General features: G+C 39.3%; 2 protein-coding genes across 12 annotated transcripts in view; one reads left to right on the top strand and one right to left on the bottom strand.

The window, feature by feature from the left end:
• Positions 1–94: 94 nt before the first annotated feature.
• On the top strand, positions 95–21,086 carry PREPL (prolyl endopeptidase like). Of its 6 annotated transcripts, none has more exons than XM_014883153.2 (14): positions 95–1,010; positions 3,393–3,593; positions 4,119–4,185; positions 4,824–5,027; positions 7,042–7,165; positions 9,453–9,669; positions 10,241–10,426; positions 11,868–12,071; positions 12,797–12,972; positions 14,369–14,585; positions 14,777–14,926; positions 15,803–15,929; positions 16,806–16,888; positions 17,716–21,086. In XM_014883153.2, the coding sequence occupies exons 1-14, from the start codon at positions 789–791 to the stop codon at positions 17,794–17,796; spliced, it is 2,259 nt and encodes a 752-aa protein (XP_014738639.2). In that variant the 5' UTR covers positions 95–788; the 3' UTR covers positions 17,797–21,086. The 6 variants fall into 6 exon arrangements, with proteins under 6 accessions (XP_014738639.2, XP_088017368.1, XP_014738640.2 ...); XM_088161242.1 differs by having other exon boundaries at positions 16,782–16,888; XM_014883154.2 differs by having other exon boundaries at positions 671–1,010; positions 3,396–3,593.
• The window catches only part of SLC3A1 (solute carrier family 3 member 1), a 20,775-nt gene continuing 12,050 nt past the window's right edge, over positions 19,174–27,898 (bottom strand). For all 6 annotated transcript variants that reach the window (XM_088161245.1, XM_014883159.2, XM_088161244.1 and 3 more), the window contains 6 exons: positions 25,855–25,974; positions 25,020–25,144; positions 23,638–23,836; positions 22,743–22,889; positions 20,574–20,690; positions 19,174–19,755 (listed from right to left, as the gene is read on the bottom strand). In XM_088161245.1, coding sequence (XP_088017371.1) covers positions 19,315–19,755; positions 20,574–20,690; positions 22,743–22,889; positions 23,638–23,836; positions 25,020–25,144; positions 25,855–25,974 — 1,149 coding nt within the window. In that variant the 3' untranslated portion in view covers positions 19,174–19,314. The remainder of the gene's footprint in view (positions 19,756–20,573; positions 20,691–22,742; positions 22,890–23,637; positions 23,837–25,019; positions 25,145–25,854; positions 25,975–27,898) is intronic.

Below are 27,898 nucleotides of genomic sequence, written 5' to 3'. Positions count from 1 at the left end.
ATTGGGTGTGGCACGGCAGCCACCCGGGAAAGCCACGCCAGGGACCGTGCCCGCCCGCCGCGGCTTCGCGTCCCGGCGCTGACATCAGCGGCGCTCGGCCGCTGAAGCGCCTTGCCGCCATCTTAGCTACGGGCAGCGCCCCCGGGAGCGCTGCCGCCCGCCCGGTGTCTCCTCCCGGGCTGTCCCGGCCCAGCGGGAGCGGGAGGAGCGGCGGCAGCGGCACGGCGAGGCCTTGCACGGCGACTCCTTGCACGGCGAGTCCTTGCACGGCGAGTCTTTGCGCGGGCCGCGGGCGGACGGGCAGCTGGAGCGGGGCCGCGCCCGTTCCAGGCGGACACGGGGGCCCGTCCCCTGCAGCGCTCCTGCGAACGGGGTTCAGCTCCTGCTGCCCAGGGACCCTCGGGAGAGAGCGTGGGTTTGGTGTTGGATGGTGGGGAAGTAGCGGGGGACGCCTTCCCCGAACTTTCCCGGTGTTCTGTCACTCAGCGTTTGGACGTGCACGGTTGCACCTCCTCCTCATAGTGTCACTGGAGTTAAACTTCGGGCCTCCAGGAATGTTCAAGTTAAAATTTGGGTGCTAGTTTGTTAACGAAGTTTTACTTATTTTCTTGTTTAATTTACCTAGTGAATCAACCACATTTCTTTGAAAGAGGAAGTTTACGCTATGTCTATTTCATGTCTATGTATGTGTATTTACACCTGCAGTTTACATTATGTACATTTCACACACGCAGTGTAAATGATCGGCAGTTTGGGATTTTCAGAAATTCCAGGCTGGCTTTCAAGAAATGAAGGTTAGGATGTGCTGTGCTGGACTGCGGAATCTTCTCCAAGGGCTGAGCTTCAGTGCCAAGTACTACTGTAAGCATAACCTGCCTCAAACAGTATGTCCTTACAGTAAAATTGGACCCAAAAAGTGCCACATCCTGAACTGTTCAAAAAGTACATCATGCACCCACAGGACTGCACCACCTGGAAGCATCCTGCCATGCAGATTTTTTGCCTGCAAGGTATGCTGTTTAAGTATAGACCTAATACCAACAACCACCTTGGCATTTCTGTTAAGGGACCCAGTCATACTTTCCACACGTTGAAGAAACACATTTTCCCAGAGAATTTTAAGCAGAGGAATAAAGTCCAGGATATCAGTTACGTTCAAGGACATGTACCATTGTTGAGCTTTACCATGCTGTTTTGACATAAAGCTGCATTTTTGTTGATTTTCCCACTATAGTAATTTTGAAAATGTTGGTACCTTCCACACTTAAGTAAAGTGTCTGGAAAAATCTACAGGGAGAGGTGAGCTAGTGTAGAGGCAAAGTGTCCAAACTGATGATACCAGACTGTGAGCTGGCTCAAAAAACACTTGACTTTTCTGTGTAGACCAGTAAGTCACGGTTTCCATCATATTAAAATATAATATTGACATCTCATAATCATGCTCACATGTTCTAAACTATATTTTAAAATGTATTTGCATTGATTTCTGTAAATGAATATTGTATAATTGGACGGCAGTATATCATACACAGAGTCATAAAACAGTCTAAAATAATTTTAGGTCTGTCTCAGTGTCTCGAATACAGATTGTGCTAGAGGTATTATGAGAGTTTACTGCAGTATGACAGCCTGGAAACTCATTTATATGTATAAGTACTGTTTAAACAAGATATATGTTTTGGTTTATTTGATCCTAAACATGTTTTCAGATGGATGCCTGATCGCCCTAAAATTGTTTCAAATTGACAGTGTTTCTTCAGAGGTGACACAAAGTTCGTCTTGTTGTAACTTTTATTTGTCACCATAAAGTAGAGAGTTCCTGTCTCAAATGTGGGCAAATGTCTTAAGGAGAACACAGGAGTTCTGGAGGGAACAGAATGTGGTTCAGTTTACTCAGTGGGGACTAACACAAACGTTGCAAATGCTGCTCTGTGACACTGGTCCCAGGATGCAAACTTGGTTTTCACCTGAAAGGAGGCTGTGCCTGTTTGCTTTGGAGCAAATGTTGGCACACCAGTTGTCACTGAGATCCTCTGCTATCCTGAAAATCTTTCTAGATTACTGGATTTTTCCCAGGCAAGGAGGTGTACTGTACCTCTTATTATATCCTTAGACTGTGACCACCAGCTGTATATAATATTTCCAAATGAATATAATTGCTGAAAACAAAAGGAGGGCAATCATCAAATGATTCATAAAGGCTGGAACTTATCAAAATAAATTGTGGATGCTAAAATTTTACATAGGTATAAGAGGAGACGTATATATATATGACATCTATGAGAGAGACTTTTTAAATATCCAGAAACCATGTTCAGGTAAAATTGTTTAAGGCTGGGGAAAATCGTGTGTCTTGTCCCATTCTTATGTTTTCATAAGTATCCATTTATGGCCACTGTGAGGTTTTATTGGTTGCATCATGTTTGGGGGATGGTGTTCTCTTACAATAGTTTTTCCAGTGGCTGGGGTGAGGTGACAGATCTTTGGTATCCAGCAGTTTGTTTCTCTTGACCAATCAATCAGTTGCTCCAGAGCTTCTCTAAGAGTCCTTAATGGAAAGTGAGGATAGGATATGGAGCATATGCTGCTTTTTAAGCTTAGACACATTCAAGTCATACACTGAATGTTATAAAATGTAGCTTTGTGTGATCTGTGCAGTGGTATGTAGCGTAATATAAGTTGTGAAGCTTACTGCTTGATCAAGTGAGATTTCACAGCATGTAAGAGGAAGTAGCATTGTTCTAGCAGTTTTAACACACTTTTAACATTTTTACAATAGGAGACAGCTTTGTAGGCAGTGAGGTAGCAGTAATCTCTCATTTAATGGAAAACCAGATCCTTACATTTATTCCTGATAAAGTTGTTGCAGAACCCATATCAGTTCACTCTTCATTCTGCACCTTATGAACATTTACATTAACACTTCTGAGGAGGTAGAGCAAGAAACTGAATGAGCTGCTAGGAGTCCTGGGTACAGAGGTAGTGTTATCTAGGAAAGGAAATGAGAAATTAACACTCTAAATACATGAAATTATGAAAGAAAACTGTGAAGAAGGAAAAATAATAAAAGTCATAAAAAGTAAAACCTAGTTCTAGAACAGGAACAAACACATTTACTTATAATCAATTAAGAGAATATATTAATAGTACCCTAAATTTTGAAGAATATACCTCAATAAATGTGTCAAGTAAAGCACATCCAGTGCATCCCCAAATGATCAGGAAGAGTTAAAATAAAACATATTCCAACTGCAGTTGTTGATTTTATTGGCATGTACTTTTGTAATACTGCAAAGATGATTTTGGGCCTGTGGCTCGGGATATTGCCTCAATGTGTTCAGATTGGTGTGCAGTGTCCTGGCTTGTAGCCATTCTTGTCTTTCCTTACTTAGCAGGAAGGAACAAAAGTCCCTTCCAAAAGGAAGCAGAATACAGCCATAGTAACTTCAGACCTTTTGCACAAGAACCTTCTGAAATCAGAGCAAAAAAACTGGGATAGCATTTCACCAACATACAAAGCTATGACAAAGAGAATCAAAGAAAAGCTGGAAGAATTGCACAACATGTACACACTCAATTCAGGAAGCCCAAGGGTAAGTGGCAAACAATACAAACATTTCCCATCACTGACTACAAATAAAAGACAATGAATAGACAGATTACAAATAAAAAATAGTTCCTGCTATAAAATGCTGTTTTACTCATTTTTTACAGTAGAAGTTTTAAATATTTTAATAATTGTGTGTAGTAACAGTTTGTGTTTAGAACAGCTTATACCTGCTGTGACAGTGAATTTACCTTAATTTCTCCATAGGCAAAAGCAAGTAAAGATAAAACAATCAGACTTTTGGATAAAGAATACAAGACATTGTAAGTTGCAAGAACAGTTGCAGGTGATCTGAGCCTTCTGTGAAATTTAGAGCAGGTAGAGGTAGCTTAAGTACCCTAACTGAAAAACCTTTCTGATGTGTGCAATTCCTTCTTCAGTATGGAATGTATGTTCTGTCATTTGTTATAATTTGTTACAATTCTGCTGTACAGAAAAATGACTGTATATAGGGATTCAAAGGAGTCTAATTGTATGCTGGACTTGAAATATGTTTGTTTGTATTGAACAGATGAGGTTGGGAGAGAATGTGTACTTTGAAGAGAATGGCTGCATATTTCTTGCAAAAGCAAATGATGGTAAGGGATTTCTCTTCCTAATATGGTAGGATTCTTAAAAAAGGTAGACATATATAACTTTGTGTTCTTTTCTTGCATTAATGCTCGTCTGTTTCTCAACTAAAAATACTTTTATATAATTCTATAATAGACTAATAATTCTAGAATCCTGAATCTGAAAAGGTGAGGTAAAGAGAGTTATAGAATATATTGATACTAAGGCAAGTAGCTGGAGAGGAAAGATAGGAGACACTTCTTTTCAGAGCCCTAACAACATTTTGAAAAAAGGAAAAGAACATCCATGCTTTTTTATTTCTGAGGTGGGGTGAAAGAATTTCTAATTTTATTTATTAAAAACAACCATGCTTTAGCTATCTGAGCTTTAAAATTCAGTATGTTTAATAGAAGCCAAGATCTACACTTTTGAAATATTTTTAATAATAACTACAGGACTTTTTTCCTTGGAACTATAATTTTTTGTTTATTTTTACAAAGTGCATTTGCAAATATCTTGGTGTTGATAAATTCCAGTAGAATGTTTTTGAATATTGGAGACACATTTGTTAAATACAGACATTAAGAATCACTGTTCATTTTGACAGTGTCTTAATTACAGGATTTTTTTTTTTTTTTTGCTATCTCCTTTTTCTATATAGTAGATGAAGGAAGTGCTGAGATTTTATTCAGTGTTGAAGATCTTGGCTTTTCTGATGCCTTTATTCAACGGATCAGAATTTCACCAGATCACAGATACATGGCCATCAGCTTAAAAAGTGAAAATTCTGAAGAGGCAACCTGCATTATTATGAAACTTGGTAATCTTGTTGCTGTGGAAAAAGTAATTCCAAGTGTATTTAGCTTTGGTAAGTTGTGGATATGTGTTGTAAATATCCCGTGGATCACACAAGCTTTCAACACATTTTTATTAGTTTAAAGATAATACTTTTTTTTTTAATGTGAAAGCAACATTTAATCCCTATAGATGTTGCATGGTTTCTTATGGTTTCTTTAACACTGCACAATTACAGGTTATGTAATATGGATGAAAGGGGCTGCTTCCTGGATACAAGTTTTCCTTCACTCTAAAAGCATTTATACATGTTAGCAACAGCCATGCATATAATTTTTTCTATTGAATCCAATATGATGTATTCAAAATATAGTGACATTACTGTTTGTTATACAGAGATCTTTCTGAGGGATGTTCTAGCTGGTAAACCCTTACAGCTACCACTGAAGTCGCTGGTAGCTGCAGACAGCTTTGATTGAAAAGTGTGGAAGTACTACCTACTACTGAGTATTGGCTGGAATTTCACCTGGAATCCAGGATGTGGGTCAGACGTCAGAGCCCAGTGAAGTCAGCCAGGCCTTGAATCATTTTTTTTTAGAATAGACTACAGAGCTTTATGTTGCTTTTAAAAGAAGCAGAGGTAAATGGAAGTGAATGGGAAAACATTATCTTTTTATAGTATGTTAAAGAATATAATAAAAAAAAAGAGTAGAATAGTATATATACAGTGTTCCACATCTTGTACTTTGGATTATATTGCTAGATGTTATCAAGTATATCTAGTGCAGTAAGCAATTTGCCTGGGCAGAGCAAAAAAATAAAACTCTAGGTAAAATTTCCTTGTTAAAAAAAATGAGGAGTAGCAAGAATTTAGTATTGTGTTTCACAATGAAGATTATAATACCTGTTGAAAAATAAACATACAAATTTGCAAGTGACATTTTACACCATGCTTGATTTGAACATCTATCTAGGTTGATCCAGAAGAATCAGTACAGTTAAGAGACCAACATCCTGTATCCTAAATAGGTGTGGCAGGTAATAAGAGTACAAAAGACAACTATCAGAATGGTAAATTCTGTAAAGTTAAGTCAGGTGTGAGGTACAGAGGTAGTATCATAAAGCACAGAGGTGCCTCAGTCATGACCAAGAGAATTAGGTCTTAAAACCACTTGGAAAGTTTATGTGTTTGTATTGAGTGATATAAAATAGCAGGGAGACTGACAGAAGTTCTTGAAAATTTACACCTTGATTTTTCTATAGGCTAGGCTACAGAAAAACTTGGATTGGCCCTCTAAAGGCTTTCTTCATAGTGAATCCTCAGCTACCTGTGTACATTGGAGCTACATTGCTGTTCAGAAAATGAAGTGTTTGTGTTGTTTTGGTGTTACTAATTCCTTGGGTTTTGTACTGAAAGTCAGTATGCATAAGATAGCATACAGCAGCTTTTAAAAGCATATGTGTTAAACATCATTCTGTTGGCTGTAGGAACAGCAGAGATGGCAGGAATGTGGCTGGGTCAGTCAGAATAACTCCAGAATAATAAGGTGCCTGCATTTATACCTTTTTATGTTGGTGAACACATACACAAGCATAGAAAACTGGAGAATTTTTATCTCAGCAGTACCCATGGGGCACATGTATCATCTCTTTTCTCTAAATGGCTTGTGTGCAGTCACATGCAGCAGTGCAGAGCTTATGATGTCTTTATTATCTTGCTGACTCCATGTAAACCTCTTTTTCTCTGCTGTTTTAAACAGCCACGTCTCCTATTTTCCTGTTATCTCCAGAACCCACACAGGGTCAAGAGCTTCCTATTGCTGGGCCCTGCAACATTGACCTCTGCTTTTTTTTTGTTTTTTTTCCAATACATTATGAGATTCTTGTTCTGTGGTATTCAGAGAAAACAGGGAAAAACCTTTTGGTTCTTATTTCAATCCCCACAGGATGCAGAAGTGCTGTCCTCAGTTCCATGCCACCCACAACCCACCTTTTTCACCTGGGTCCAGTGTCCATGGGACTCCCATCTTCTCTCAGTAATACTATACACTCTTCTGAATTTGATATGCACTTGTCTTTTTTTCCAGAATGGGCTGCAAATGATGTTCTATATTACACAACTCAGAAGAACCTTAAATGCCAGAATGTATTCATGACCACTTTCACTTACCAGAAACATACTAAGTTAGTTTACACAGAACAAGATGCAAGGTAATACATACCTAAAATATAACAAGTCCTTTACATATTTCAGAGTATTTTATATGTAAAATATATCTGTTTTGGAAAATAAAGTGTTCCATATCGTATTTCAAATAATAAAATGCATTTTTGTGTTCTGCTGTCAGTAGTGCCTTATATAGCCTGAGAACGTGCTCTGTTCTCCTTTTGATATGTGATCAACAGAGATTTAACTTTCCTCTCTTACCTCATGAGTTCAGCTGAGTTTATAAATGTCAAGGTCACTCTCAGGTCAGGGTGTCCTTTAATGAATGTGTGACAGTTTCATACAGGGTAAATCAGACCGTGGATTTCATTTTGTTTTCTCTGCTATTGATGTCTGATACATCTTTTAAAAAAAATACAGAAGTTCAGGCTAATCCTTGCTCTGGGTAATGGATGAGCAAAATCATTACAACATTCCAAGAGACAGAACTATTGTTGACTGAATACCCTCTCAATAACCTTTCTTTAAGCAGTGCTTTAGGAAGACAAGAAGGCTCTTTGCTAAATTGAGCACAGAACTAGCTTTTCAGCATTGTAGCACATGGTGTATTTATACAGCATTCCTGAAATATTTGTGATTATTCTTAATTCAAGTTACATATTCAGTAAAGAAATTTCAATTATACTTTCATCAGGGGAAAAAAAAAGAAAACAAAAAAATCTGCAATGGAGATAGAATAAATAAGATCTTTTTTTTCCAGCTGTATTTGATGCATAGTTTTGGAAAATCAAGTTGCACTGACCTGGCACTTCCCCACAGGGAAACTGTTGGCATAATTCTGAAGGTCACGGTCATTACAGTAAATCTACTAGAAACTTACTCTAAAGGTTCATGTGCTATTGCAGCTCATAGCTGAATTCCTTCATCGGAGATGGCAAGATATTCTTTTGTATTGCCATTGAGCAGTCCTGTTCTGCATCTCACCAGCTCTTCTAGTTGCCATCAGATACTTTGTTAGAAGCTGAAAATTTCTTGAATTTAAAAAAAAATCTACAAAGATAAATTTGTAATATCAAGGTCATAATCCTTGGGGAGAAGAGTAATATGTATTTCAGCTCAACCCTCTTAGAGGCAGGATCAGCAGAGCTGAACTCTTGGAATCTCTACTCAATGCAGTGCCACATTCTTGCCAAATTCATGGGTATTAGACAGGCAGGAGGCTGATTTTTCTTACAGACTTTAGCTCCCCCTCTGTGCCTGTCCTAAAGATGTCAAGAGGGTGCAATTAGAAAAAACAATAGTACCCAAAAAAATTGAGATCTTCCACCTGCAAATAATTAAAGGCACTGAAAATGCTATCTAAAGCATCCTTTTCTTCACAAGTCAAATACTCTGTATCCTAGAGAGATCATCATTGCAGTCATGTATCTGATCTGTGTGATGCAGCTTATGGTACTAAACCCTGCATTTTCTTGATGGAATCTGGATCTTTGTGTTGGACAGTTTTGTTTTTAGAGACATCCAGTCTTAAGGGTTCAAAACGGCAAAGAGACTGTTCTGATCCAAGATGTGAGATTCCAGTTAATTAGGATGATTCACAGAAATTTGAATCTGAATTTCAGCCTGAACTTTACTATTAGCATCCAGCCACTGGTTATCATTCTGCTTTCTGTTTCTAGATTTTAGAGAGATTTAAAACCAGTAGGTACTTCCGAGTTTCTTAGTTCCAAAACCAGTTCCTTTTTTCCAGCTCTATCACTCCAACACTGTCCATCTTGCCTCATATAGGCCTCTGTGCTTTTTTTCTTTTTAAATTGCACTTTTTTTTCTTACTTGCTTCAGACAGTTAGGTCAGTAGCACATAGACATTTTATCAATTTATTTTTTAATAGCTCTTACTTTTGTTATTGCTGTTCCCACATGATGTCATATATTATTTTAACTATCCATTACTACTTTTTTTTTTAAAGCGTTACAAGTTCAATAAAAAGTTCTACATTTCGCCTGAATTTTAAAGCCTGTATGCAACAATGAGCTTCCAGTCTAGCTCAATGATGCAAAAACCTGGATTTAGTTGGGCAACAACTGAACTGCTTTCCTTGCAGATTTCAGGTTTCACACACAAGATTGAGGGGTTTGAAATCCCAGGGTAAATGCAGCAGAAGTGGCTCTGGGAGCCAAGTAGCCTGAAATTTCTCCAGTCTGCTTACACAAGTGCTGTTTCTTACCTTGCAGGTGGAAGCCCATGGTTCTGAAACAACTGATGTATTTTAAAATACTGATAAAATTTAAGCTCCTTTTTTTTCTTTCTTTTTTAATGATTCCCTACAGATTCTTTGTAGACCTTTATTGCACAAAAGACAGGCGTTTTCTCACTATCAACAGCAACAGCAAGACAAGCTCAGAAGTTTGGCTGGTTGACTGCAGACATCCCTTTGAGCCACCTGCTCTTGTACAAGCACGAACCACAGGGGTCATTTACCACATCGAGCACAGAAAGGACCAGTTGTACATTCTTACTACATATGGAGAGCCTGCAGAATATAAGGCAATTTTGACTGATAATTACATTCATAGGATTAATTTAGATACCTATTGCAGGTCATATAGAAATAGTAAGGTTGGCTTTGAATTCTGCTCGTCACAGCTTACTGAAATAAATTAAGAGAGAGAGCTGCATGAATTAAAAAGATGGATAGTGCTGCATGGAGTCCCACCTGTTGGAGGCCAGTTTGATCCTAATTCCTTTGACAGCATCAATAAATGACTATGCTTCAACAGTCATTTCCCCATATAAAAACTTAAGTTGGTGATCTCAGTCTATATAATCAAACCCACCTACAATTGTGCTGGCCATGCTGAAAGCACTTAGTGTATTACAATCTTCTGTAGAGTAATCTTTGAGACTTGGTCTTCTCTAAATGTTACTGCATTGTTCTTCCATTTTGCCTAAGTAAAGGGAGTTTAAAAATCTCCAGTTTTAGACAGGCAAACACCCCAAATACAAGTAAGTATTTTTTTGCAAGAAAAATGTTGTATGAGATCACCTGTAAGTCTGTACCTCTCATTTGTAACTCTTACTACATTTTAGTAATACAAGGTTGTTTGTGTTTTTATAGTTGATGAAGGCACCAGTAGCTTCCAGTGGCAAGGAGAACTGGCAGTTAGTTTATGCACTGGAAAAGAAAACCAAGCTGGTAGACTTTGAGATGTTCAGTGATGACTGTGTTATGTTCCTGAAGAATACTGGCCATCTTTACTTAAATGTGATTTCTTTTGTTTCACACTCAGTTCAGTCAATAAAGGTATGTTTTAGCTTGGGTTAAGCAGCATAATATTTTTCCAGTTTTTTCTTTTTTGTTTTGTTTTTTTTAAATAACACAATGAAAGCAAAGATGAATTCCAAAAGTAAAAGCGTTTTGGAAACCATTAGTATTGGGAATGTCATCATTATGACTAACTGTATTACCTTGTGGCTGTTCTTCAGGATTTGATGTGGTGGCTTATTGCAGCATTTGCAAAGTTAAAGAGCAGCTATCCTGTGAGCCAGCCCTTTCTTCAACGGATTACAGTCAAGCTCTTCACAATACAGCTAATTTCTAATTTCTAAAACAGAACTTAGTTCCCTAAATGCTCTGCTTAGTTTTACTGAGCCTATTTTTGGTTACACTCATTGGTGTAAGCAAGGCCCCTCCCACAGGAAAAAGATTAATGTTCAGTATGGACACTGTCCCATAACAAATGTGAAGAGTTGATATTGCAGTACAATTGGTGTAAAGGATTTGCTTCCCTTCTCTAGTTGTTAAATACTTGTGAATTAAAAACAAAGTGACTCAAGCCAAATCCATGATTTCTGAAGACCATTCAGGTGGAATATTTAATTGATTTGTTTTCCTGAAAAATACAGTCTGAACAGCTCACAAGTTTATTGCAACAAGCTGCCAATGCTCCACTCTATAAAACTGCTACAGAAAAAGGTTTTCAACAAAGTACATTGTATGGTCTCCAAAAATCTTCATTTTTTAAAATGGCCATAGTTTATTTATTCAGAAAGGGCCTGCAGTTACTCAGGAGAACTTGGACTTCTGCTGCCTTTTCAGAAGCCTCTAGCAACCTAACCCGAGTAATGGTCTGGCAGAGGGTTTGGCTATGTCCCTGCTGCTCTCAAAGAATGAATCTTGATTTCTTTCATTCTTAGCAGAGTTAAAAACCTTAAATATAATAACAGTAAGTGTCTGAGGGTGAATGTGCCAGGAAAAGGTTTTGTTCTTCACAATGGCTGGCACTAGGAACAAAGTTAAGAGGCAGGGGTTTTCAGTGGCTTAGCATTACTGAGCTAACTCACAGTAAAAGCATAATAGCTGACATGGACTTGGCTGTATAACGTGTTGAAGTAGAACTGGAAATGCAATGAAAAATAGGATCTGAAAAATAAAACTAATGCAGAGTAATTTCAAATGTTTTCTTTTAAAAAGTCTGCACTAATGTCCGTTTTAAACTGAATTTGAATTTATATTTTGTTTTTATTTCATTGTCCAGCTTTATCCAATGGCTTCAGGGGAAAAGTTCACCAGTTCTTTCACTTTTTGATTGTTTCATTACCGGATTTAAATGAAACACAGGTTGTGCTACATGCAAACTGAGGATAATTAGTTAATATCCAAAGTCTTTTACTCTGAAGGACATATTAAGCAAAATTTACAGAAGCAGTGTAAGGGTCTCACTCGAAATGCCATGTTTTCTCAGCTACCTACATGGGCCTGTGAATTTGAATTGGAATCTCATCCTGAACTTACCACCAGCACCTGCTATTTTCAGCTCTCCTCCCCAGTACACCCCCCTAAGCGTTTTGCATATTCATTTAAAGAAAATAATCTCATTGAACAAGCTGTGCAAGAGGTACCAATTATTACGAATTGTCACACTACACGTTTACTAGCTAAAAGCAAGGTAAGATTTTTCAGTCTTTTTCCCATTCCTTTTATTCTTTCCTTCCTCCCCACCCATTTAAAGAAAGTGCATTTGGCAGGGAACAGAGATTTAAAAATGTAAAGAGCAGTTGGTGCTATAGTTACTAAACAGTGGGTGTTTTCTTCAGTGCTATAGAGAAGAACAAGAAAGAGTCGTGATTTTTTTTTTTCCATTAAACTGGGTATTCCAGAGGAGATAACAGCACACAATGAGTCAAGAATCTTAGTACTAAGAATTGCTAGTTGATGTAATGGTACTGTACTCCACATGATAAATGAAAAAGGTGCCAGCTATTGAAAAGAACAGCTGCACAGTGCAGATCAAGAAAGGAAAGTTTTAACAGCCTGAGTTTAAAAATTTGGAGATGTTAATAAAGAGTTTGTACAGTGGTAAATAGTAAACTGTATTGTTAATAACATATATTCTTGGTGTTAAAGGGGGAAGGAAGACTTGGGTGCTTTGATAGTTTAAAAACTCCTCAGGTGTTGCACTTAAAATGAATTTATACTCTGCGTCCATAAGCCCACACAGCAGAGGTTCAGTCTCAGGCTTTATTTTTCAAGAGTGCTTTGAACACTCTAAGTGAAAAAAAATTACTGTAATCAAAAAACACATTTTAAAATAAATAATTGAAGTTTTCATTGCCATGTGTCATTGAGATTTCTGCAATGTCCCTTATTGTAAAACTACTCCTTCTTTTCCAGGATGAAACTTTGGTGCCAATTACAGTTTTTCATAATAAGAATTCTAAAGAACTACACAGGAGACCACTTCTAGTTCATGTATATGGAGCTTATGGCATAGATTTGAACATGAGCTTTAAAGAAGAGAAGCTGATGTTAATTGAAGAGGGTTGGATATTAGCGTATTGCCACGTTAGGTAAGTCAAATATAAAATAGAAATAAGATTTTATTTTGCAGGATACACAGATATTTGTTCATGTACAATTGAAGATGTACCAAAATAATTTTTTTCGTGTACCTATACCTAATTATTCATATCTTTCTAGATTTTTTTATTTAAGTAGTTTTTAAATTTACCTCAGGGAAAAAAAAATACAAGAGCACATTACATTTTAGGTTTCTTAAATCTACATGATGGCTGTATGTAACTTTTAATCTTTTCAAGTCTCTTTCTGGTTCAAGAAAAATTTTGGTTACATGCTCGAATTGCTATGACATGTTATCTCCCTCTCTTTCTGAAAGCATTGTGTGCTAATGCTCAGTCTGTGTCTTCTGAAAGCCATTTACATTCCACAGCAACAACTAAGCATTTAACCTGCAGCCCTTGTTCTTTTATTGGCTAAACCCTCTGTCTCCAGTCTAGCTACAAATCTACCAGTTTTATAAAACTGCTTCAAATTCTTCTCAGTAGCTAAGGAAGATAACAAAATAATCACTTTAGGGAGGGGAGGAATGAGTAATTGTTGGAAATACCAGTCTAATTGTTGGAAATAGCAGTCCCAAAACAAATTCAGCAAATATATTCAATCTGCTGTACTCAGTGGCAAGCATTGTGCTGTTCTTCCTTACGCCCCACTAAAGTACCTTAAGATGCAGATCAGTCCTACATGAAGATGCATTCGTCATCCAATGATGGCAGGCTAATCAAATAATCCATTTTAAACTTGAAACCAGAAGAGGAAGCTTCAGGTGGCTTAGAAACAAAATTATGGTGGCATAGAAAGAAGCATAAATAATTTTTATAATTCTGTATTACAAAATGTAACATTTCAAGTAGCATTTGAAATTCACAAATTAGGGAGGGGAAAACCCAAACCCAACTTTCTAACAGTCTCAGAATTTAAGATAAGCAGAAGACAAATCCTGAGAGACTGGTGTGGAATTCAGAAATACTATTCTACTGTTTTCAATAAGTAATAGTGTTAGTATTGGAAGTATTGGAAATGTTTTGAATATTTTCATGGTTTCCTGTATAAAAAGATAATATCTGATTTTATAATTGCCTACAAATGAAAATGTTATTTCCTAAAGCGTTGCTTTTCCTGTGGGTTCCAGGATACAAGCACATGTGGGCACAGAGTGCCCTTCTACAGTTAGAATTTTCACCAGTCATCATGAATGGATTTATTTTGCCTTCACGTTGTCTCTTTTAGCCATAAAAAAGGGTAAAGGCAAAAACAAAAAAGAGTTAATTGAGAAAGCAAACTATGATGTGTAACTCTGTTGCTGCTGCTATTCTTTTGTTATCTGAAGCTACTACACCTTGTACTGTTTTCTGAAGAGACTCCAATTTGAATTGCATTACATTTCAGGGGTGGAGGAGAGCAGGGCCTTGGCTGGCACAGAGATGGATGTCAGCATAATAAACTCAAAGGTCTCCATGACCTCAGGGCTTGCATCAGGCTGCTGCACCAGCTGGGATTTTCTCAGCCCAAGCACACGGCACTGACAGCTGCCAGTGCTGGGGGAGTTCTCGCAGGAGCCCTGAGCAACACTGACCCAGCACTGATCAGAGCCGTGGTTTTACAGGTGAGCTGCTGCAGAACTTTTACAGATGATAACATTAAACTGTATTATCTACCTTATTGTACCACTTTCAGCATTGGAAACATTCCAGTTCAAAGCTCACTCTCCTCATTTGTTTGAGAACACCTTGGCACAGATATTCAAGGTCCTCTGTCCTATTTGCCAACTTTTTTTTTTTTTTTATTCCTTCTAAGGCTCCTTTCGTAGATGTTCTAAATACAATGATGAAAACTCATCTCCCACTGACAATTGAGGAACAAGAAGAATGGGGAAATCCATTAGAAGATGAAAAATGTATGAAGTATATCAAAAGCTATTGCCCATACCAGAATATTAAACCACAGGTAAAACTATGCTTTCTGTGCAGAATACTACAGGCATAGAATGTTGTGGTTTACAAGAAAACCAAGAGTAGATCACTGAAATTTAAAAAAAACCCTCCAATATAAATTATTTCAGTATTCATTTTAGCAATAGTTGGAGTCACAAGTAACTACTGAAATTAACCCAATGCCTTCTTCTAAATGATACGGCTTTCTAAACTTGCTTTTGTTTTAGGACTTCCAGGAAGTAATAGATTACTCTATTGTATAGCAAATCTCAACATGCAAAATGCCTTCTTTTGTGGGGTAGTTTTGACCTTCTACTGTGTTTTGCTGGCTTTTTTGCAGACACAGGAGGAAGGAGGTATTTTCCACTGATTTAATACCTTTCCAGAGGTATTAAAACAGACAAACACTGAAAGGGAAGAGGACCTATAGCCTTGACATTGTCATCTCAAGGGAAATCTGTCTTTATTTGACAATGTGTTAGCTGTGTTGCACAGCTTCATTAAGTAAAATTTGTACTATTTAAAAACCAAGTTCTGTGCAGAGAGATTGCAAAAATAAACCTTAACTATTGTTCTAAGGTAATGATTATTACTCCCTTTTTTCTTTTTTTGCAATCATCAGCAAGCAGACAGGTATCAGACCTTTACCAGTGGGGAGAGGATGTTTTTATGACCTTTTGCAAGTAGATTATGCCCTACTATGAAGTAATTTTTCAGACCAAAATACTTTTTGCAGTTAGTGATAAAACTCTTAGAAAACACTAAGTAATAATGTAATAGATGAATTTTTAAATAAACTCTAACAAGTTGTATAGCAAGATAAAAATGTGTTACTCTATGAGAAAAACCAGTTGTCAAGTGTTTAACTGGTTTTGGTTTTTAATCTCAGTGCTATCCATCAGTTTTTATCACGGCGTATGAAAACGACGAACGGATACCACTAACAGGAATTTTGCAGTATGTTCAGAAACTCAGGAAGGCTGCACTAGATCATGCCAGCAGAACAAGTAAGAAAGGTAAGGATAAGAATATCACAGATAAATAAACAGTCATGTAATTAGAGACCACAGAGATTGACTCCTCCTTAAATGAATTCAGACATAATCCCATATCACCAGCTCCACAGCAGACTCAGGACACTCTCTGAGATGCAAAAACATAAAGACTGGGAGCCTGTGAGTGGGGCTCACTCTTTCCTAGGCCTCCACATAGGGCAATTGTTGGATAGTTCAAGGTGAGCCCACGTTGTCAGTCCAGCTGCTGATGGGGCCAGGCTGCAGTTCTCAGCAGCCCTTGGAGAAAAATCTTATTTTCACTGCTATACAAAGACCTACTTTTCTCACTTCACTGAAGCTGCAGGTCCTTAGTCCAAGTTAAAGTGACAACAAGGCCAGTGGACAGGTACTTTTATACCTGAAACTTAACCCTAGCTTTGGGAGTTTCCAGCAAAAGGTACATTCAAGCTTAACTATTTTTTTGTACCATCCAGTCTGGGAAGAGGCTTTTACCATCATTACCGAAAGAGAACTTGAATAACCTTTTCTGCATTTCACGATGCTCTGTCTCTGAGCAGCACAGCTGGGTTGAGAAATTGCAGCAGGTGCTGTGGTTGCTGTTGTGCTCTTTGTGCAGAAAGAAAAGAGCATGTCTTTCCAAAAAGACTCGGAGAGAACAAACACACTAAGTAGATGAATATTTTCCAAATGTGCAGTTATTAGAAATACAAATAATTCATTCAGAGAGCCCCTCTACAATTCTCTTTTTCTTAAGGAAAATAGAAACTCTGTCAGGACAAGAAGGCAGAACTAGCTGTCCTTAAACAATTCACATACCCACTTATTTTTTTTCCTTGTTCATTCAATGTAAAGTGATCACCAGCTTCATTGTTCCAGGAAATTGGATTCCTAATATAATCCTAGATGTCCATGCAAATGGCAGTCATTGTGATTCATCCTGGGAGCACTCACTGAATGAGGTATGGTCCCTTTATTGCACAGCTCCATAAAGTGTTGCAGGGATGTGTCCCCTCAAGGGATACTTCAGCCTCAGTAGTTGGGCAGTCATTGAATGTATGTTTAAACTATAAAGAAAAACAGCTAGAGCAAGCCTGATTTTACATATATATATATATATATATAAATGTAAAAGCCCAGCAATCTTTATATATAATGATATATTTTTATACATACACATACTTGTACAGATATAAGAGAGACAGTGACGGAGCCAGATTATTGAAATAGCCTTAAAATGGTCTTCAATTCCCACTGTAATGTGCTAAGAGAGCTTTGAATGAAAGGTTCCAAGTTGTGCAAAACATCATTCCAGCAGGAAAAGTCTTGCTCTGTAGAGTATCAAATGCTTAAAACTGTCATACTATTTATTCCCATCTTCCTCATGTGTAAAACATAGATGATGGGTTGAATCTTTACATTTTGAAATGCATGATCTGTGCTACCACAACTATTACAATTAGCTTTCAAGATTTTGCACTTTATACAAGCATGCTGGTTAAAAGCAAAATAGTGCCAAGACCTAACATATTTTTACTGATGTCTCAGACTGTCACAGTTAGATACAAATCTTATTACCCTTTATTTTAACAAATCCTAGAAAATGTTAGTTTGCTGGTGGTAGCAGTTGCTCTCAAGATTAATTCCTTCAGGAAAAGCTACATGCTGTCTTGGGGCAAGGTATTTCTTAGCATTAGTATAGGAAAGGAGGATGACTAGAATAGCTGCACAAGAGCCTGAAAGTTTATAGTGCAAAGAACTTTATAATAAAATATTTTCATTATTTTAGGTTGCAAGACACCTTGCTTTTCTGAACAGAGAACTTGAGGAAGTGTGCTATCCCCAACATCACAGCAAATCCTGCCAATAACTCCTAAACACACTGACCACCTGAAAAACGTCGGGTTTTTGGGTCAGGTTTGGATTTGTATGGAAAGCAAACACCTTCTCCACAGGATCTCTTCTCTCAGATCCCTGCTTTATGGGCACAAGCACACAAAGCTGGGTGTGGCACTGCCATACAAAAATACAGACCAAGAACTGGATTTCTGCCCTGCCTGGCTATGCAGAAGCAGCTGCCAGCAGAAATGAGTTTGTCCAGCAGCTCTGTTCACACGAGTGGAGCTGGAGCACAACAGTGGGCACACAGAGCCTCACAGCAGAGCCACAGGCACTTGGCACAGGCAGCCTTCCTGTCCAAGGCATGTCTTGCATGGCCACATGTTACACAAGGCAGTAGACCTCCTCCAAAGCATTTGACATTGAAGTCTCACAACTTCCAGAACTAATTCCCAGATGTAGGTGATGGTGATTGCTGCCCTCTCTATGTGCACAGCAGCTATGGTGTACTGATCATGTGGTGGCATTGACCAAACTGCAAAGAAAAGCACTCTCAAGAAGGGGAATTTTAGCAGAATTGTGATCCTAATACATTAAAAATCTTGCAGTTACCTTATCCAGCATGGTAATCTTAAGAAGGAGGTGCCAAAGTCCCTCAGGAGGACAAGATGAATGTGACAGAAGATGCCAGAGTATCTCCAGAGGATAAAACAAAAAGAATGCCCCCACAAAAGATTCATAGTTTAGCTGCCCTTTGAGCAAGGCACAAACCTGCTGTGCATTGTTTGTTCAGAGAGATGTGTGGTGCACACCCAGGGCCACATCAACCACTGCAGGTGCAGCAAATGCCAATCACGGCAAGTGTACAAGTAGGGCTGGTTCAGCTGGTTCCTCTGAACTAAAGTACACACTCCTCACCTCAGCCTTAGGGCAGGAAAATAAATAAGAGAATTCAAATGTATTCTAACTCAGCAGGGAGAATCAACTGGAAATGCAATTACAAGGGTGGAATTAGATATTAGCTATATTTTGTTCTTTTTCTTACTAACTTTGAGATAATCAGAGTTTTTAGATTTGAGACAAGAGGTAACACATCACAGCAATACACACTAGTCTTGCTTGTGTTCACCTGTTTTAGCAAATATAGGGCCACCACTTTGGACTAAGTGTTACAAATCTTCTAAAAGGTTACAATGAACTGCCACAAGCTTGAGATTCCACAGGAGCACTTACAGACCAGCAACCTCCAGGGCCAGCACCCAGAAAGCAACTGTTCCCTCTCCTCCCAAAAACACATGCTTAAACAGGACAGTTTTTAGAACAGCTTTACTTTTCTTCTCCACAGACCCTAAGTGGGAGTTTATACCATTCTTTTTCCTTTTCATTCACAAATACAGATACAAGACAATTACGTATCTGATTTTTCAGGACGTTTATTTTGTACACAAATAAAGTTTTAAAAGCCAAAGAAAACTGAGTATTTTTAGCATTTCCCTGAAACTAATATCTTCTAAATTAACATGAAAGCATAGGTATTCTACTCCTCTATTTAACAGTTCATGTAGAGTAAATTGAGGGCCTTGGAATAACAAGCTTTTTCTGCCACAAAACACTTCCCTTGAAAAGCTTCCATAGTATGAACAGGCTTTGTTGTTTTATATTCAAGGACCAGGCCTTCTCCCATTTCAGTTTTAATTAGTTCGGTACTGACCACTTTACCAGCATTGCTAAAATGAGTACTGAGCCTTATTACAGCTTCAGAGGGAAGGTTAGGAACTATGGCCTTCAGGTCTATTGTTGACTCCTGGCCAAAGTTGAGCACCATCATGAAGACTCTGTCTAACCCATCCAGCTCCCTCACGTACACAAACACGTTACTGTCATTCCAGATGTGGCACATCCACCCTCGGTTCATGGGCAGCTCATTGTTCCGCAGCAAAGTCAGCGCTCGGTACAAACTCAGCGTTGAGTTGGACCAGGTGCTCTGGATCTGCAACAGTCACCACCAACAGGGTCAGTTCTTGGCACTGCAGGGAGCAAATGCAGCTCCCTTCTCACACCCACTCAGGCTGCTGAGAACCTGCCTATTGGAATTCTGTGCTGACAATGATCCCTCTTCAAATCTGTCTGCAAATTTCACTGAAAAACTGCTTTTTCTCATGCACCTCCTTGGCATGTGTGGAGTGGCAGACAGAGTTTATTAAGCATAACAGTTCCCCAGCACTAATGCAATTGCTTCCTCCCACAGCTTGCTTTCAGTACTGTTGATTCAGGAGAAAGCCACAGCTATTCAAAGCTTGACACTGAATCTTTTTCACTGAGTCCAGTCTACTGCAGTCACAGGGTTCATTTCACGTTTTATATTGCTGCTATCTTAGGTTTTTTCTGCCTTCAATTTGGTCAGCACTGTAGGTCAGCAAAATCTGTTTGATTCACTGCTCTACTTATGTTAGAGTTGGTCTATGTCAAGTTCTTGTTACAAAGACAGTGCTTTCTATGGCAATAGAAATGGGGAAAAAGAGACCAGTTCTCAATTTAATATCAGAAGGATTAAAAGGATGTTAAAGAGCCAAATTGCCACATCAACCCCATAATTGTAGCTGCTCTGCCTAAATGAATGTAGATTAAGTAGGGTCCTTACTGTGCAAGGATTTCCTTTTCTAATAAAACTTACGAGGACTTAGTGCTTTTTTCCCCTTGAGTTTGTTCCTGCTGCCAATGCTCACTGCTAAAAGGAAGCTAGAGCAAAATAGATACATTAAAATATTTTTGAGACCATTAGTTTGTCACACATGTAGATATACCTACTTCCACATTTACACTTTGGTAGTTGGAGTTAACTGGTAACCAGCTGCTGTTGCCTTCAGTAAAACCAGCATTAACATTTCCATCCCACTGCATGGGGGATTTCTCTGGGAGGGTAGCCTAGAAAATGAAGTGGTGATTACCATATTAAAAATTATTCTTTGAACAGTATGTTCTCACAATTCCCAAATTATCCCCCATTCAGTATTGCTTTCTTTGGTTTAAGTTAAAATTTAATGAGGATGTAATTGTGGTCCAAATCTAAGGAGAAAATGAGAACCAAGACAGTTCCTGAAATGGAAGGGAGGGGATCATCTCAGATACAGCATTGTTGGGTAAAACATGGAATTGCCAAATGACTCTCACTAGAGTTGTCATCCTTTGCAACAGATGGTTGGATAAAAGTTTACTGGTGACAGCCAGGATATTGTGATAAATATCTAGACATGCAGAGAATGAATATGTAAGGTATTGAGTCCTTAGAAGAGATGTCATAAAAATAACAGTAAACAACAAGTAACTGCTGTTCAGTGTCTGTTCTTTTGTAAGTATTGCACTTTTCACCCCAGAACTCTTCAAGATTACATTTGCAAGGGGTACAATTTTGACAGGACTGTTTGTGCTAGAAAGGTAAAATTATTATTTCCAAGTGCAAAACTATTGAAAACCTGCTTTTAGCTGATTAAAAAGTGTCGATGTAAAAAAAGTCTGAAGATCTCATTTTGAAGAATTCAGAAAAATTCTGAAAAAGCTTCCTCATTGTTACTGAAGAGCTGCCAAAAGATCTGACACTTAAATTTAATGATATAAGAGGGCATAAAATATTTTGCACATACTTTGAGTGTTTGTTTTCCATGAAAACTGTTTTTCATATAAAGGACACTTTTCAATACAATCTGTCAGAGCAGCAGCCTAACAAAAGAAATTGTCACTTTGCTTTGTGACATTATAAATAATGGGTTTCTCCTTTTTAGCATATTCTGAAAAGCAGAGGAAAAAAATCCTAAGTTTTCAACACTGGTAACACTACCTCTCATCTTTACCTCTCTCAGTGTCTCCTGAAGTGTTTGAAATGCTGGGGCTAAAGCCTGTATCATCCTGAGCAAATACTCTCCATCTTCCTAAGACACCCATTAATCAGGGAACCTTCTCCAGACTGAGTGAAGGGTGGGCTTGCATTTCTTCCAAAGCCCTGAGCCACAGGGTAGCCACTAAAAGAGAGTGAACCCTGAGGGGCTCAGGGTGAGCCACTTTTCTTAAGAGAATCACTCTATCAGCAGTAATCAGCAGCAGCAAGAAAATGCAGGAGATACTTTGACCTAGGGTTTTCTCAGAGGAAATGCGATTTCCTTTTAAATCAGAGAATCATTTCCTCACATCTGAATCAGACAAATCTGGAGATGATCTCTGCTTCAAGTACCTCTTTCTCTTTGATGCAGAGCTAGCCAATGCCATTTCTAACATTGCCAGAGGCTGCCTCATTCCCTAACAGAGGCTTTCCACAAGGAAAGCAGCATCTGCTGTAGGACCATGTTCTTACAGTGCTCAAATATGGTGAGGAGAGGCAGGGATGAGCTGTTCCCATTTGAGACAGACTATACATGATGACCAAAAGCCATTTCTGCTTGCCACCAGGCAGCCTTCTCCTTTGTGCAGATCCCTTTTCCCGAGCCTGGGCACACTCATGACAGTTGTGGCTTGGACAGAATCAGAACTGTGATTTCCTTTAAATAATAGCCAGGAAATAATGGACTCTGACATAATGATGAGGGTGCTTCCATGGGAGGAAGGAGATGGCTCTGTTCCTCTTACTTCCTGTGTCTGCAGCACACCTCTCCTAACCCCTGGCCAGGCCCAGAGCTGGAACTTGCTGTCCTTTCTGCTGAAGCAACACTGCTGGAAACCATGCAAGACTGATCCAGAGAAAGAGAAATCAGCATCCATAACTGAAGTCTACCAGTTCAGACACACATCAAAGCCTTAGTTCTGGTCTCTGGCCTGGCCAGTTCCACATGCTGTACAGAGGTTTGCCATGAGGACCACAGAAAACCATTTAAGCAGTGAAAAAGATTAGGTTTGGTTAAAAAAACCCAGAAGTTCTTGTTGGTTTTGGATGTTCTCTACTTGGAACTAAACAACAACAGGACCAGACTTTACCTGCTCTTCACTTACATTTTCTGATGCAATGTTCTCCATGCCTATTTCTTCACCATAGTAAGTTACAGGAGTGCCAGGGAGGGTTAAAAGCAGCATGTTCATGACATTGATGTATTCGTTCCCAATCCGAGTTGAAATCCGAGCAGCGTTAGGGCTTCCAACCTGAAGAAAACATCATTCTGTTAAAGACACATTTTAAAATTTCATGCATGTGTGAAATTGATTAACTAATTTAACAAGGTAGTAAATGTTTTGGGGTTTTTTTCCTTTCCCTTCCAGGGCTGTGAGGTCCATTATCTTTATCTTGATGCCATTACAAACTTTTGTCACAAAAAATGTAATACACAGAAGTCCTGCCAGCAGCACACGAGGCAGAAGTGAGGAAGAGATGACAAATAACAACTGTCCCTGCTTAGTTCTCTGCTGTTTTCTCTCCTGTGTGAGGACTGCTGTGCTTGCTTTGAAAAGATCCTTTGCACATTCTGAAGATGCTTCCTAGCAAAAGAGGAGCAATGTTTGAAGTGAAGTGCCCTCCACTGCCCGCTCCGCCCTGGCCCCGGGCGGGTTCCAGAATCCATTGCAGTGAGTCAGTTTATGGTCAAAGATAATTATCCCAATTCCATTCTCACTGGTGATTTAGCCATTGGAGATACTGAGGCAAAGGCATGATCATAAATTCCCTTCTATCATCCTTGCATGGGGAGTGGAACTGTTATTGAAGGGCAGGAGAGCTGGACAGTGCCAAGGACTCCAACTGCAGCAGCTGAGAGTTTTCACAAGGATGGCGACTGTAACTCAGCCACGGGCCCAGGCTGCTGCTGATCCCACTGAAATCTCTGTGTGTGTGTGTGTGGTTTCTGTCACCTACAGGAACAAGCCCTTCCTATGAGAATTGGTCTAAAGCTCTTACTGCCCAGTTTGGCCATTTTCCTGCAGGCATGTTTTTCATCCACGAGTCGACAGCTTCAAAAATACTGTTGCCTGATAGATTTTTCATGTTAATTAGGTTGAAATTGAAGGGAAAATCTGCTTCTTGGATAAAAGTCGTTCCATAGTACATCATTGTTGCTTCAATGTCGTCTTTTTCATTATCATCAGAACCCATAAATCTGCAAAGAAGTACACAAATGCTTTTTTGACTCATTTTTGGTTACACAGAACAGAATAAAGCTAGAAAAGTTTGGACACAGAGCATTAAGAATTACGTTCACTTCCCCCTCCCCATCAAAAAAAGATTAATACAGAAAAATGGTATTTTCTAAGGCAGACAAGGAATCAAGGAGAAATACTTTTTGGAAGTTGCTGGAGAAAAAACTACAGGAGTCAACACAAGGCTAAAGTATCTGACTGAAGTTTTATCTTTCTGAATCCAGGTCCACACAGTCCACTCCAGCAATTTCCATGCTTTCCTTCCCAGGAGGGGACCTGGGGGTCCCCTCAAGCTGACCATGAGCCATCAATGTGCCCTTGCAGGTGGCTCATGGCATCCTGGGCTGCATTCAGATGAGTGCTGCCAGAACTGAGGGAGGTCATCCTTCCCCTTGAGTCTGTCACGAAGGCCATTAGGGACTGAAACATCTCTCCCAGGAGGAAAGGCTTCGAGGTGGGGCTGTTTAGCCTGGGGAAGGGAAGCCTCAGGGGAACCTCATCCATGTATTGAAGGGAGGGTGCAAAGGTGACAGAGCCAAGCTCTTTTCAGTGGTGGCCAGGGCCAGAGGCAATGGGCACAAACTGAAACACAGGAAAGGTGTTTCCCTATGAACATCAGGAAACTTGTACCAGCCAGGGTGACTGAGCCCTGGCACTGGTTTTCCAGGGAGGTTGTAGAGTCCCCATTACTGGAAATGTTCAAAAGTCGTCTGGACAAGTTCCTGGGAAACTGGCTCCAGGTGGCCCTAAAAAAGTAGGGGGTTCAGAACAGAGAACTTCAGGACATCCCTTCCAAATTCAAGTATTCTGTGATTTTAATACTCTCTGATTGTGTGTCTCACTTGAACTGCACTATTAAAACTAAAGAATAAATCAGGCACAGGGTTGATAAATTAGTATCTCTGTGATTAGAATGGTTTCCTTTTCTGCTTAGCTTTATACAGTCCATAGATGGAGCAGAACTAACAGGGCAATTCCTTTCTGCAAACACTGGGGAAGAGACACTATAGCCTATGCACTGCTATCTGCACTGGAGGATTTGCATTTCTGTGGTGTATTATGTTAAAACCAGTAAAAAACCATTTCATTGCTAGCAAGAGGGAGATGGATATTAGAAAAAAAGTGGGCAGCTGTGCTGGTTACCTGTATCTGCCAGGCTCTCTGCTGAACTCGTTCATGGTTTGGCGGAAGCTGCGGACGATGTCATGCAAACCAACTTGTGTGGTGGTGTAGTCATGGTAGAGCTGGGAATAGGCTGTGATACTCTCCTTAAAGCAGGGTATAGTACTTCACATTAGTTTACAAATGTTTTAGGTTTCAGAATTCTCCAAATTCTTCCCATTCTTCCCTGAGACAGTGCACCAGTTAATGAATTTTTACTGAAATGAGTTCAGCATGCTAACACTATCAGCACAGAGCCGAACTGCACTTGAGGAACTCTGGGGTAGCACAAGACTGATAATTCTGGATCCCATCCTTCAGCAGGGAAAGCCCACCCACAGCACCAACCAACAGAGCCCGTGTGCAGCAGCAAGCAGAGCAGGTGCTGCGGCCTCAGACCAGGCTGGAAAGAGGGACAGTGCCTTGATACACAACACCACCACCACCACCTGGAGCTGGCCAGATGTCTGTGATCCCCAGCTCCACAGGAGAACAGTGTCTCAGTGCTGGCACTACCTGGGAACATCACCAAGTTCGCTATCAGAGCAAAACAAGTAACATAAACAACAGTCAATGTGTCTGGTCTCCTCTCATTGTGACACATGGCCTATACCAGTGTTTTTTAGTTTTGCTCCAGTTCTTACTGGGGCTTCTTTGTGGTGAGTGCTCTTTGTGCAGAGTGCCCAGGACCCACCCGCCTTCCAAGGCTGACCTGATTTTCCTACTGCCACAATTAAGACCCAAAAGAGTCAAACCAGGCACTCTTGTCTCCACAGGAAATGCAGGAAAGCAAGCAAAGACACAACATATACATTACTCCATTCTGAGACTTGTTCACTGGAGGCTCATCTCGGAGATGTGTTGCTTCTAAGAGAAATTTAACAGTGCCGAAACTCAATCCATCAACTCCTTTGCCAAGCCAAAATTTTATAATATCCTAGATAAAAGCAAAAATTGCAGAGTCTGAGTGAGCTGATTTAAAACAGTATACTCTTAAAAAGAAAACTAAACTTGTAAGGAGGTGATAGTACACAACAATTCATTTTTTGATTTTGTACTTCAAATTTTTCTAGTCGCTAAAGTGAATCATGTTGATCTAAGCTCAAATTAATAGCTAAATAAATATTTCATTGATACAAAAAGGAGAAAGACTGGTCTCTAATTTCTCCCATAATTCAGGAGACCAAAGCCAGGGCATGACTCCTAAAAGCAGTTTCTAATCTCATCCATCAACACAACTGGGCTCATGCTAAGTGCTGTTGTTGATGAACTTGAGCTTGTCATAGCTGCACACAATTAGAACACATTGATTCAAATATGCAGGAATATATTGTTCTGCACAAAACCTTGTGCCACCAATTTTCTTTTACACAATAGAGCTCTTAAAACATTTGTTCTCTCTTATTTGACTCATGTAAATTTGTTTATTTTATTTTCAGACTTATTTGTTGATTTGCAGGAACATGAGAAATTATTATCCAACAATTACAAATGCTATTCATTTGAAATTTCATTATCAAATTCCAATGTTAGTCACTATTAGTAAAATTATATCCCACTTCACTAACTGTATTACTACAGTTTTAATTGCACTGGTTTTAACAAAAAAACTCCAAAGTTCAGCCCCTCTTGAGTGCTTTCTGCAAATGTCCTTTTAGTTGTGATACTTGTCTTCATCTAAGAAAAAAACCTTTTTTAATATTTTTTTAAAAGATGTCTATTGACTTGCTTTTTAAAAACGTATGAAGTACACTTGCCTGAACAGCCTGGAGCAGAATTAGTCCACACTCAAGCTGTACAGGTTTTTGTTTGGCAAATAAAGACTCTGCCTCACTGAGCTGCACTCTCATAGTGACATTCTGAAAGCAGCAGCTCTCAATATAGTGACTGTCCAATACTGAATCTACCAAAAATATTCATGCTTTTACCTGTGCTCAGCACAAAAGCAAACCCGGCTATCAGCACTACAGACATCAAGCACTGACTGATTCTCACCGGCACCAATCTACATCTATTTACACATGAAAAGCCACAACACGCTGGTTGCTGAGTTTGCCTGTTCTTGGGTGCCCTTGTGCTGCTGAACCAAAGACTTGAGCTTCTCTGCAAAAATCCATTTGCTTCCTGCTCCGTCCTCCTAACCTTTTGGAACAGGATTTTGAATTAAAATACTAGACAAAAGTTATTCTTTAACACGATGTTCATACACATTTACCGAAGGTTGGTGTTACCAGGGCAAACTTTCCAGCTTTCATGTTGGGTTTTTTTGGTTGGTTGGTTTTTTGGGTTTTGGGGTTTTTTTTTTTGCATAGGATATGCAGCATCTCTTTGCTACTGCAGTTTCAATAATCCAAGTGCCATTTTAAAAAAGTAATTAGCCAGGATCATTAAAAAGCATGTGCAGTGCTATGGGGAAAAAAAGGTGCAAATGGCAAGATGTGGCATTAAGGGAAGTATCGGGATACAGAGAGGTTCCCGGCAGAGTTCCTCAAGGACCAGTCTCAAAGGTGGTTTCATTGTTTGCTTGTGTTAAAAGCTATGACCAGAAGTGTTTTTCTTCAAGCTCATGCAGTACCCATGTGGTGAGAGGAGAGGCCCCACAGAGACCATCCCAGGAGGACTGGGCAGCTGTGAAGAGCAGTGCCAAAGAAATGCACTACAATTCCACAGCACAGAGTGGTAAACGCTTAAGGAGTCAATTAAACACATGAAGTAGCTGTACTATCTGCAGAGGGATAACTTACAGAAAGGGGGAAAAAGAAGCAGCAGTTGTCAGGCTCCCCATATTCAGGCCTACAGACCCACATTTTAATGAATTCCACATTGTCTGCTAGGAAACAGTGCAGACAGGAATGAGATTC

The sequence above is a fragment of the Sturnus vulgaris genome, chromosome 3 (genome assembly GCF_052056855.1).
Source record: "Sturnus vulgaris isolate bStuVul1 chromosome 3, bStuVul1.hap1, whole genome shotgun sequence".
NCBI lineage: Eukaryota > Metazoa > Chordata > Aves > Passeriformes > Sturnidae > Sturnus > Sturnus vulgaris.
This window is presented reverse-complemented; position numbering and strand designations above follow the sequence as displayed.

Coding starts and splice junctions, on each gene's coding strand:
- PREPL (XM_088161240.1), top strand. CDS start 789: ATGAAGGTTAGGATGTGCTGTGCTGGACTGCGGAATCTTCTCCAAGGG. Junction 3,594..4,118: donor TCAATTCAGGAAGCCCAAGG/GTAAGTGGCAAA, acceptor TGTATTGAACAG/ATGAGGTTGGGAGAGAATGT. Junction 14,927..15,802: donor ACCAGAATATTAAACCACAG/GTAAAACTATGC, acceptor TTTTAATCTCAG/TGCTATCCATCAGTTTTTAT.